The sequence below is a fragment of the Populus euphratica genome, unplaced genomic scaffold (assembly GCF_000495115.2).
Source record: "Populus euphratica unplaced genomic scaffold, PopEup_1.0 scaffold534.1, whole genome shotgun sequence".
In the NCBI taxonomy this organism is placed as follows: Eukaryota; Viridiplantae; Streptophyta; class Magnoliopsida; order Malpighiales; family Salicaceae; genus Populus; species Populus euphratica.
The window spans coordinates 93,720-106,188 of NW_011500408.1; the positions used below are offsets into that span (position 1 = coordinate 93,720).

At 28.5% G+C, this 12,469-nt stretch overlaps 1 protein-coding gene across 1 annotated transcript; it reads left to right on the forward strand.

Annotated features, from left to right (window-relative positions):
• The first annotated feature begins 3,985 nt into the window (after positions 1 to 3,985).
• On the forward strand, positions 3,986 to 5,440 carry LOC105114482 (uncharacterized). Its single transcript, XM_011011034.1, has 2 exons — positions 3,986 to 4,669; positions 4,880 to 5,440. The coding sequence occupies exons 1-2, from the start codon at positions 4,178 to 4,180 to the stop codon at positions 4,940 to 4,942; spliced, it is 555 nt and encodes a 184-aa protein (XP_011009336.1). The 5' UTR covers positions 3,986 to 4,177; the 3' UTR covers positions 4,943 to 5,440.
• Positions 5,441 to 12,469: the final 7,029 nt, after the last annotated feature.

The window sequence follows — 12,469 nt, forward strand, 5'->3', positions numbered from 1 at the left end:
AATTTAATTATATAAAAAAAATTAAATGCGATCCTAGTTATATTTACTTGAAAAATTAAACACACAATAAACACATAATAAGAACAGTTTTTTTTTTGTAAATTAAATGAAGAAATTAAGAAAATTAAGAATCGAACCTTTGCTAAAAGAAGAAAAACTACTGAACACGAATGCATACAAGGACTCAACTTTAAAACAGAACGTTGAAAGGATTTACAACAGTGAATAATTACTCATTTAATTGATCACAAGAGTCTAAAAACGACCCAAGCTTGTAAACACCTATGAGGCCTGCAAAACAACCCAAACTTAGTAGCCCCAGGATTCGAGTTTGGGTCCAAAATAATTTTGTCTAAGATTATTCAACTTACCTACTATTATTTAGTATAATTTATAATTTGTCTAAGATTATTCAACTTACCTACTAAACTAAACATGAGTATAATTTATTTTTGTGTCTTGGAAATTTTTTTAAAAAATTTAATTTTTTTATTTTATTTACTTCAAATTAATATTTTTTTTAATGTTTTTTTTAAAAAAATAAATTTTTTTATTTTATTTAATTTAAATTAATATTTTTAGTAATTTAAATATAAGATTTTTTTTGTTTATATAATATTATTCGGTTTAGGATTTTAAAAATAATTTTATTTTATAATTTTTAAAAAATAAAAAAATGTTTTTATACATAAAAACCACTTTGAAAAATAATTGTAATCATACCTTCAAACAAATAGTCATTTAGTTGTGAGATTTTTTTGTGTGTATATAATATAAATATTTATTCGGTTTAGGATTTAAAAATAATTTTATTATACATTAGATATATAACTTCTAATAAGAGATAATTTTTGTATAGAGATTTTAAATCTATGCTAATATAAATAGAATTATTTAAATCATTATCATTGTTGTTGTTATAGAGCTATTTTTTAGTGCTTAAGAAACTTTTTTTTTATATATATTTTAGAGAGTTAATGTTGTGTTAATTGATACCGAATGAGGTTGCCCTATTTGATGGAATTATTTAAATCATTATCATTGTTGTTACACATGTAGAGCTATTTTCTAGTGCTTAAGAAACATTAGTTTTTTTTTTTTGATATTTTAGAGAGTTAATAATATTGTGTTAATTGATGCCGAATGAGGTTGCCCTATTTGATGAACAAAAACAATAGCAACATCAGACTACCCTCACAAAGCAAGAGAAATAACCTGAATTCACTGAACATAACACACTGAAGAAACTAAGATGCAGAGCAAGATTTGAACTGCGTGAAGATGTTGAGATTAAGTGATCAGGAAATGCTGGAAAGGCAGAACAAGGGTTGGAGTTATTCATGAAGATGTAATAAACGACAAGGAAACATCTTCTCTTCCTAAAGCATCAGGAAATGCTGGTCTTGATGATGATGGTCAGATGGGGTTGAAGGCAGTGATTTTGCTGACATTTCAATAAAGGACATTCATTTGTGAACATGCTGGCTAATTATTCATATATATATATATATATATATATATATATATATATATATATTGAAATATAGAGTTTTTATTTCTAAACATGAACTCGAGGGTATTTTTTAAAAAAAATTAAACAGTCCATGGTTTTATTAATTTGGAGAATTAAAAAATATTTATTTGAGTATATGGGGAGTGGTTGCGGTTAGTTTTTTAAAAAATATTTTTTTTTACTTAAAAATATTAAAATAATATTTTTTTTATTTTTTAAAAATTATTTTTGATATTAATGTATTAAAATGATAAAAAACATTAAAAATATATTAATTTAAAAAAATTAAAAAAATTAATTTTTTTAAAAATATAAAAATAAACATGATAAAATCCCAATCCAGCGTGCTTGATCTAGATGGGAGGAGGTTCCGGCTCATAATTATTTATGTTCAAGGATTAGCTAATATTTTAAATATATTATTCTTTTATTCGAATAAAAGTGAAACTTAAGAATAATTATGATGGTAAATTATATATCCTGACAGATGGTTATGAATAAATTGTCTGCAAGTAATGAAAGTATTTCGACAAAATCATAATCATACTCGAAGCCCATCCTTCACGTGTCATGTCTCTCCCTTCCTTTGATAGCTCACTGTCAGGTCAAAAGGAGGGAGAGTCCTTCAGTATGTTTATACTTGGTGTGTGTAAAGCTGATAGGTTTGTTTTTTAAAATATTTTTTTATTTAAAAATATATTAAAGTAGTATTTTAAAATTATTTTTATAATAATATATTAAAATAATATTAATTTAAAGTAAAAAAATTTAATTTATTTTTTAAAAATTTTTTTTGAGACAGTCAGGAGTTGCTGTTCAAAACACTTTTTTTTATTTATAAGTATATTAAAAAAATATTTTTTATTTAAAAAAATTATATTTAAATTATTATATTAAAAATAATCTAAAAACATACAAAAATTAAATTTCGAAGAAACATTGTTGAACTGCGTTTTTAGCAAAGCTTTTCGTGGCAAAAGGACTAATCTAATCATCACAACAAGAACGAGGGCTAACTTGAACTTTTCCTCATATAGGAATACTAATAATTAACCATAATTACCCCCTACGGTCACTTGAGCTCAAATATTTGTTTTGATGGCAAGGAGAAGCAATTATTCAGCTGCTTGAGGTTACGGAAATATTCTTTTTTCAAAACTATCCTCTGTAGTTTAAATATATAGTCTCTGTTAGGTTATTATTTTTGATTTAATTCAGTTTTTATTAAAATAAATAATTAAATTAATTTTAAAAAATAAAACAAAAATAAAACTAATTCAAATCGATTAGTTTATGTTTGATTCGGTTTTTCTATGACAAATATTTATTCAAATATTTTGACCCAGTTTTTTCTAGTTTTTTCGATTTAGGTTCAGTTTGGTTTTTTTAATTTTAAACTTATAAAATTAAAACAGAACTAGTCAATTTTTTTAAAATTTTAATAGATTTTTTTTATCATTCAGTTTTTTCAATTATTTTACTATTTTTTTAATTTAATCAGTTTTTTAATTTTTTTTTCTCACTCCTAACCTTCATCACAACAAAAAATGAGTAGTTAAAATATGTTTTTATATATATATAGGATACGAACTTATCTTAAAATATGGTTTTTTATAGCATATAAACTAATCTTTCACATAAAAAAAATACTTTTCTTAACAACAAAAAATATTTTTAAATCAATTTACACATTAATCAAGAATAAATTATACAAGAATGAAAAGCATGATATTTTAACTCATATGCATATTTAAAACATAATCTCAATATAAAAAATAAAAATTAATTATCTTACTAGACATTTTTATTAAAAAACAGAAGCTGCCATAATATAAAATAATCTTCACAAAAACTTTTAATTATGAATAAAAACTACAAAGTAAATAAAAAAAAGTTTTAATAAATAAAAATAAAATAATTTATCTTTTATAAAATTAAAATTTAAAATACAATCCAATAAAAAACAAAAAAACAAAAACTACGTTGTAAACAAACTACTCACGTCAATAGTAGCTGGACACCTACTTGTATGCTTTCAGTTACTGGTCCTTGACAGTTTTTGTATCAACTTGTTACCCGAAAGCAACTTTTTATTATTATTTTAATTACCACTCCTTAAATCAAGCTATCCTCATGTACTATTTATTATAGCACTGCATCATCATCATCATCATCACACCCTCCATGCACACTCAGCACCTTCACTCTCTCATCAAGCGCGTAACACCCACTTCCCACGTATTTTCAAACCTTAAACACCACCTCCTCGTCCCACTTGCCAAACTTCTTTTCGGTGGCCCTTCAGCTCACCCCAAACGGCCCCTACAATCAAGCCGCAATTACAAAACCACCATGAAAGAAAATCCAAGTGGCACTTTCCTATTAGCAAACCCCACGAGAACACCATGCCCTACCGCAGAGAAACATGCCTCCCAAGGACCCCACAATACACCACCAATAATTGATCATTCTCCTCAACCTCTCTGTATGCAAGCTGGCACCGCTGTCTTGTTCTCCTCTCCTTCTACTTCTTCGAGCTACAATCTTTCCGCGATCATCTCTCTCTCTGCAAAAAATCCTTAAACCCTAACCCTAATTTCTTCCCCAATCTGTAAATAACCATTAAATTTATGCTCTAACGACGCGAGCAACCAAAAAAAAAAAATGAAGAAAATGCTTCGTCTAATCTGTTCCCTCTCATTTCTCCTAATCTCAGTCCCAACTGTATATTCTGATAAAAATCAATCGATTTACGATGTCTTGAAAGCCCACGGGCTGCCGATGGGGTTGTTACCGAAGGGAGTGAAGGAATTCAACATCGACGAAACGGGCCGTTTCGAGGTACACCTGGATCAGGCTTGCAATGCTAAATTTGAGAGTGAATTGCATTACGATATGAATGTTACGGGGAGTTTGAGTTACGGGCAGATCGGGGCTTTATCGGGGATTTCGGCCCAGGAGTTGTTTTTGTGGTTTCCTGTTAAGGGAATTCGTGTTGACGTGCCGAGTTCTGGTCTTATTTATTTCGATGTTGGTGTTGTTTTTAAGCAGTTCTCGCTTTCCTTGTTTGAGATGCCTAGGGATTGTGTTGCTGTTCGTGATGAGGAAATTGAGGCTGTTCGGCATGGGAAGTTTATTGCTGATGCTGTTGCCAAGGTTTAGTCTCATTCATTGTCTTTTTTTTTTATCAGATTGAATCAATAATTTGTGTTTTGAGCTTCATTTCCGATTGAAATTCATCAAAAAACTGAACTGGATAGGGTGGTTCGCAAATTCATGTTGTACGCCCTACGTTGGTTGATGTTTTTGACTCTCTCTTTTTTTTGTGGGTGTTTGCGGTCTGATGTTTTTTTAATTTTATTGCAGAGTCAATCTGGGAAGTTAAGATATGGGCTTGATCAGGAAAATTTTGGGAAGGATTTCCTGTAGTGTGTGCGGGAGAAGGTTACTTATGATGTGCACTAGCTCAATCAGTTTGTGGGTTCTTCATTTTACCTTGTAAATCTCTTCAGCAGAGAGTCTGCTTAGCAGGTCTTATGCTTCCATTCAGTGTGTTTGCTTGCGTTCATCCCGTATAGTGCAGATTATGGAAAGTAGGGGATCCAGCTCTTGTTTATTCATGGACTCCGTGTGGATTTGATTGAGTTGAAAGGGAAAATTTAAGGAGGCTGCAGTGTGATGACTGTCAGCGTCCAGCTTGCAGAAGATAGAGGGAGACAGGAGCAATTCGGTTGAGGTGATATCAGGTGATAAATTCAATATAAGTTCAATTTATATGTTAATTTGTTGTATTATGAATACGAAATATGCGTGTCATCCATATGGAGTCACTTTTTGTAGTGTAAGTTTGTTAGATGGACGAGAGGCACATACTCAATGATATAAAAGTTCAGGAATAAAAGGCTTCTTCTTGCTCAATTATATTTTTCCCTTCTACAAGTGTGATTGAATTTTTGTTTTCATTTTTAGTACACCATTCTCAGTCAAGTTTTTTTTTTTAAAAAAAAAAACTTTTCTCGTCTGTTTTCTTGAGATTCCATCCTAGGGTATTTGACTTTTCTCTAATGGTTAATCCATCAATTAATTGGTAATCTACATTTTTTTTAACCGACTTGTATTCATGTTGTTATGCTTAGGTGTAAATCTCCAGAGTCTCTACTGTCAGAGACTTTGAGCTGAGGAATTGACTTTATTACTTATAAAAATAGAATCCTGCAACGAGATATAGCTTTCCTACTCCGAGAGTTTTTTTAGGGCTTGGGGGGTTGGCTAGGAAAAATGACTGAGCTTTTAGTCTCAGGATTTTCAATTTGGTTCAGGAATTATGAATTCTTGATGTGCAAATTCTTGATATACAACTGTGCTATATTATTATGGACAAGTCTTGTGAGATTTATATTGAAGGTAATGTTTCAGATGTAGCTTCTGCACTAACTCATCCTCCATGATCCTTTACCTGTTCCCTGATAATCTTTCCTTCTCTCATCATGAAAGGGCTGAACTCTGAGATGTTATAAACTTTAGCTTGCCTTATGTTCAGAAAATGTTAGCCTTTTCCTTTTCTTTAAGTCGGGAGACTAGCTCAAAATTTAGAGTCTTCTGGTTTAAGGGCGACTGATTTTTAGGTTGGAGAATCTAGCCTGTTGTAAAAGCATACTACACTTGATTTGATCATAGAACAGTCAGATTAGGACCTTGACTGGCTTGGTAATTATATCCAACCAGCATAAGCTGGCCTTACTTATCACTTAGGAAGTGATGATCTGCCTATGTTAGTGTATGGCCCCAAGTTGCACAATGCAAATTAGTTCATACCCTAGGTTATCTATGTATCAAGTAAACCTACAGCCTTTGTGCAATGAATTTCTTCTCAGTTGCTGATCTGGCATTAATAACCTAGACGACCTGTAAGATACTGCAGTGTATGGGCAGAAGGAATTTCTGGTTGAGGTAGTAAATAAAACCAGAATGCATTTGTTTTTTTCTGCTTACTGTTTTAGCTGGAGGTTTAATCCTAATATTCTAATATGCTACAGTTTTTTGTTAAAAAGTGCTGTGGTTGAACCAGATAGACAAAGATCTAGTTTCTCTCAGTTTTTTATTGCTTGCCAGTTGGTCTGACATGGTTTCTGGACAGTCCTGCATATTCTTGAACAATTATTCATTCGTTTTGTGCTTCATTATTGTCATAGAATTATTGTATAGAATATAGTCCCATCACTTAGAGGCTTAGACAGGACAAAATGGGCTGGGCTTTGGGATGGGCTTGGTTGCCTTCTTTTGGCTTGTTCCGTGTATGGTAATAGTTAAAAGACATTAATATGGTGTTCATTGTCTGGGATGGTATCCATGTTGAACTCTGTTGCTAGTATAGAAAGGTTAGATCTTTCGTTTATGTAAGGGCATGTGTATTTGATCCCTAAAAATCCCACATGCAATACCAGCCAGCAGTTGTTTTTGACCAACATGCATGTGGTAGTGGTCCTGCTTTCGTATACTTGTTTGATCTTTACTGTTGCAAGTCTGATATGCACAGCATATAAGCCGTATCGTGTATGACCAATATTTGTATGAGCTCTGGGTGTGATGAGAAAATGGCATGACCCACCCTTTCTAACAGGAATGATGGCAATGTTCATCCATTATATGTGTATCTTGTGTGGCAATACAATTATTGATCAAGACGGCCCTATTCTTTGTAACTTGCTCTTATTCTGTCAGTATGAACAAAAGGTGAACTGTGCTTGTGGACTGACTAGGTTAACTATATTTCTTTCTATTTATTACTTAAGACTCTTGTTATCAAGTTATCGATCCAAGATAAAGGAGACGACATGTAAAGGGAAGTTGAGTTAAAATCTTATCTTTGCATTTGACCGAGAAGGCTTCAAATACTTGTTTATTTGCAGCTTGATGACCTTACAGTTCCTGTAATTCTCCCGTTCATGATCCTTAAAATATTTTTTTATGTCCTGCACTCTGATTTGGTCTTTGTCCTCTCAATTTCAAACACACTAACCTTACTTTATTTATGCTGTAAAGCCTGTTTAACTTGATAGGTTGTAATGTATGGTGGACGAAAATTAAATCCCATGTTCAGTATGCACCTGCGAATTAGACAGTGTTTAGTTTTGATGTCTTATCTATAAGAGCAGTCATCAGACCTTGAGTGAATCCCATGTTAGGTTTGTGTCTAGAAGTATACATTTTGTGATCAACATCTGCTATCTGCTTTTAATTGCTTTGTTCGTTTGTTTGTTTTTTGGTTCTGAATGAAAGTATTTGCGAATTTGCCATATGCACGCAAGGGTTAATCCAAGAGTGCGTGTTATGGGAGGCTGGCCAGCTTATATGCCTTATAGCTAGCTAGCATCACTCCAATTTGACTGTGATGCATCAACATGGATAAGGTATTCTGCAACATGATTTTTTAATCCAGGTTGGCTCTTTGCAACGGTGCATTTTAAGCATGCGATGCTTCATTTATAGCTGCCAGCCTTCATCTTTGAATTGCTGTCATCTCTCACTACTTTTATTGGATTGTTCTCTCTAACTGGGACGACCAATGGCAATCATGTGCAGTAGCAATCAGCATCTTGTTTTATCTACAGTTAATTATATTTTAATTGGTCCTTGTAGTTTAGCTGAAACTGATTTAATTAGTCCTTATTGTTTAAAAAACAATACATTTAATCCCTATGTTTTTTTAAATCAATTTATACATTTATATTTTTTGTTTATTTCATTTTCTTTTCCAATTTATCTTTATTTTTTTGTTTTTATAAATAGAAAAAAGAAAAAGAAAAGGAAAATATAGGATATGATGGAAGGATTTATGAGAAAAGAAGACATTTAAAATCAAAGAGTTATTTGGTAAACTCACGATGTAACAAGTTATAAAGGGCTCCTTTATCTATAAGAAATAGCTGCCTAGCCGAACTGCAGGACAAGTTATATATATGATGTGGCAGTTTATGAGTAGGATAATAATTATTCAATTTAATGGTTTGATCGGTTTGTTTGTGTTGTTTTAGTTAAAAAAAAAATTAAAAATTAAAGAATGGGGACTACATTTCGTTATTAAAAGGTGATGAAATTGAAAATAAATTTTAATTTTATAAAATAATTTAAATAAAAAAATCAATCAAAAGTAATTACAAGAATAAGAATTAAATTTGATAAATTAAAAAAATTAAATGGGGATGAAATTGAAAATAAATTTTAAATTTATAAAATATTTAATATAAAAAAATATCAATTGAAAGAACATGAATCAATTATAAAGAAAAAATAAATTGAAGGGTTATGAAATTGTAAGAGGTTAAGTGTGAGAATTGAAAATGAGAGAAAAAGAAGAGGTAAAAAAATTATATCAAGACCATATTAGAGGGAATAACATGATACGCGCCACTTAAAAAGATAGGCCCGGCATGAGAAATCTAAAATCAATAAGGAATGTCATTTTTGGATGTTGTAATATATCACACTCATTACTTAAGCACAACGAGGAAACTTACTCTCTAGTAAATTTTATAAATTTTATGTATGTGCTAACAAATTTTTCTTTTATATATATATATATATATATATATATATATATATTAAATTGCAAACCAAATGTTTTACCAAAAAAAAATGGAAGTACAAATAAACTCTTCAGACAAGGCAAGGAAATTTAGATTTTAAGAGCAAAAAATCATTTTATCATACTCTAAAAAGTAAAATATTGAAAAAACTCGATAAAAGTTAAATAATTATTTGTTTTTTAGAGTAATTAAATAATTTTATTGTACAAAAAATCTGAAAATACCAAGTTACTCCTAGTCAAATCTAAAAAAATTAAACCGTGTTCCTCCTCCTAATAATCCATTTAATAGGTTTTTTTAAAGATTACAGTATTAATTTTACTATTACAAACCGTAATATATCAAGACATTTTTACCTCGCTTTACCTACATCCTTTAGGTTTTTAAGTCTTGGCTTCGATTTCCTTTACATTGATGGGTGTATAACAAGATGATAGAGCTTATTATTGTTTTTTCTTTTTTAAATCTAAATTAAAAACACAATTGCAGTTCTAAAAGAAATGTTAAAACTCTCAAATTTTTATTAATCAATGTCTTCTCCCACAAGGCTCGTACAACTTTTTTTTCTTTTAAATAGAAAATTTGGAGAGCCCTAAACTATCAAATAGAATAAATAAATAAAACAAAAATAGATTCTAGTTTTTTTTAATATGTAATTTGCCAAATAAAAATGAACATAAAACTCAAAAAATAATATATCATATGCTAGACAAATAAATGTATTTTTTTAACAAAAAATTAATTCAGTACAATTTCATACAACTTAGAATTAAATTTAAAAATTATAAGTTAGATTGTGATTTGTTAATATTGAAAATCATTTTGGTATTGATTCAAATTCAGTAATAAAGCTTATAATAAAACTAGTCAATGTAATTGTGCTCTTTTACGATGGCTTGGATTAAAAGTTATTTTTTAATATAAAAAAAGTTGTATGAAATTGATTTTTTCAGTTTGATGATTTTTTTAATTTTATGCTTTTTTTATTATGAATCAAAAACTTGATTCATGCAATTAATAAAATAAATAAATAATTATATATACATATAAATATTAGAATGAGATGTTGATATACATTAAAAACTAAACGAGAACTTGAAAGATAAAAATAAATTAAGATATCTTATCTTATATCAGGTATAGGTATTTAATGCTTGTTTTCAATTAGTCATAGTCATATGTTAATAAATTATAATGAAGATAATTTTTGTTTTAATGGAAATTAAAGCCTTGTAAAGGCAAGGAGAGGAAGATCTAGAAACCAAACAAGAAATTAAAAAAAAAAAACAAATTCTAGAAACTAAGGATAAGGAATAAAGAAACACTTATAGGTGGTGAGTTGTTAGAAATTAAAAGATAGTGAAAACAAATTATTAGAAAAAAAATATATAAGAGAGATGAAAAGAGTGAAGCCAAGTGAACTGGGACTGAAAATTAAATTTAAGTTTATAATACTTTCATAGTTTTGGTAATTTTATTTTGAAAATGAAAAACAAATATAAAAATTAAGTTTACTTAATTTTACTAGATTTTAGTCTAGATTTATCAATTTTTTAAATTTTAAAGTGATTTTGTGCAATAAATATATGTTTAATTGTAAAATTATATGATTTTATGAGTTAACTTGTAATTCTAATAATATGAGTCTAAATAATAGAGATTTTATGAGTTAACTTGTAATTCTAATAACTTGTAATTACACTTTACTCTTATTAGGATGTAGGTAATCCAATGTTATTTTACAATTATATTATCTAATTGTAACTTAAAAATACAATTAAAATGATATATTTATAATGTTAGACGGTTTGCTAGTCAATTATTTTATAATAATCCAACACATTGTGTTGTCATTTTATTGAAATAAGTTAGATAGACAGTAACCTATTCAGGTATTTTTTTGAACCATTTGTTAAGAACATCAACAAATTATTATTATTTAATATTTATGATATTTATCTTTTACAAGTCATCTGGACTCCATATAAGGATAAATTGGTAGTTGCTCTAGATTTTTATATTACTAGGATAAGCATATAGACATCAATGATTTCATTAATTGTTGGTTAAATTATATTACTCAGCTTGGACAATGTAAAAATGTGGTTATATACAGAACACATTCTAATCAACATTGATATGAGTGGTGCATTTTATGCCATAAATTATTAAGATAAAAATAATAATTATAACTAGTTAAACTATCATAGAGCTTATGTATTACAATGAGATGCACATATAAATAAAATATTTACAAAGATGCATCATGTGATTATAAAGAATAAGTAAATGATTTAATATACAAATATTACACATTAGGTTATTACACCGGATCTCAAATAGGTTATGCACATATAAATAAAATATTTATAAAGATACATCATGTGATTATAAATAATAAATAAATGATTTAATATACGAGTATCACACATTGAGTTATTACACCGAATTTTGAGTAAGTTCCTTCACCTACAAACATGTATGCAAGCAACATGATTGATAGATTCAAAATATTATAAGTAATTAAATATTTTTATAATTAATATATATTAAATAATACATTTTATTTATGAAAATAATTGAGTTTTGCGTTTTTAATAGCAAGCCTGAGACTATTTCTGATTATGAATTATAAAAAATTATCGTGTTTGATTATTATGATTATTTATGTATATTTTAATAGATAACAAAATTTTAAGTGAAGTTTTTAAATAGAGGAAATTCTGTTAACATTAAAAATTTTCTTACTTTCTAAAATCATTAACTAAATTAAATATAAAAGCAATAAACTAAATAATCATTGAAATTACAGTTGTCATGCTATTCAATGATAAATCTCGTAAGAACCTTTTTTGTTAGATTTGAAAGCAAGAGAATTTTGTTGCCGGATTTTCATGCTTTAATTTAATTAATGTCAGCCTAACATCTAACATTTAATGGATATGACATTTCTCAATTACAATGTATATTTGTTATAATTCTGAAATATAACATTAATTACTTATCGCGTTCCAGAACTACAACATCAATTACATATCACTTTTTAGAACTACAATATTTATAAACATTTATAAATTGTGCTCCTTCATCAAAACTTTTTGCTACCATATTAATTTATCAAATCATTTTACTTTTGATGCTAATAGCTCAATGCATCCCATGTTTTGTAAGAACAAAGTTTCCTGGGCAAAAAGAGAGGGATTAAAATGAATAAAATTTTGTGTTTTTGAAGTGAAAATTCTCTCAATGTCAGATTTAAAAATGTCCAGAGAAGCACATAAGCTCTATCCTTTTTAAAAATTTGAATTTGAATTTGAAAAGATAAAAACATTGATAAAATCTATCTTGATGATATGATTTTCATGGATTT

Bases quoted from the DNA above. Each gene is read 5' to 3' on its own strand.
- LOC105114482 (XM_011011034.1), top strand. From the start codon at position 4,178: ATGAAGAAAATGCTTCGTCTAATCTGTTCCCTCTCATTTCTCCTAATC. The intron at 4,670-4,879 runs GTTTAGTCTCAT...ATTTTATTGCAG, and splicing joins TTGCTGATGCTGTTGCCAAG to AGTCAATCTGGGAAGTTAAG.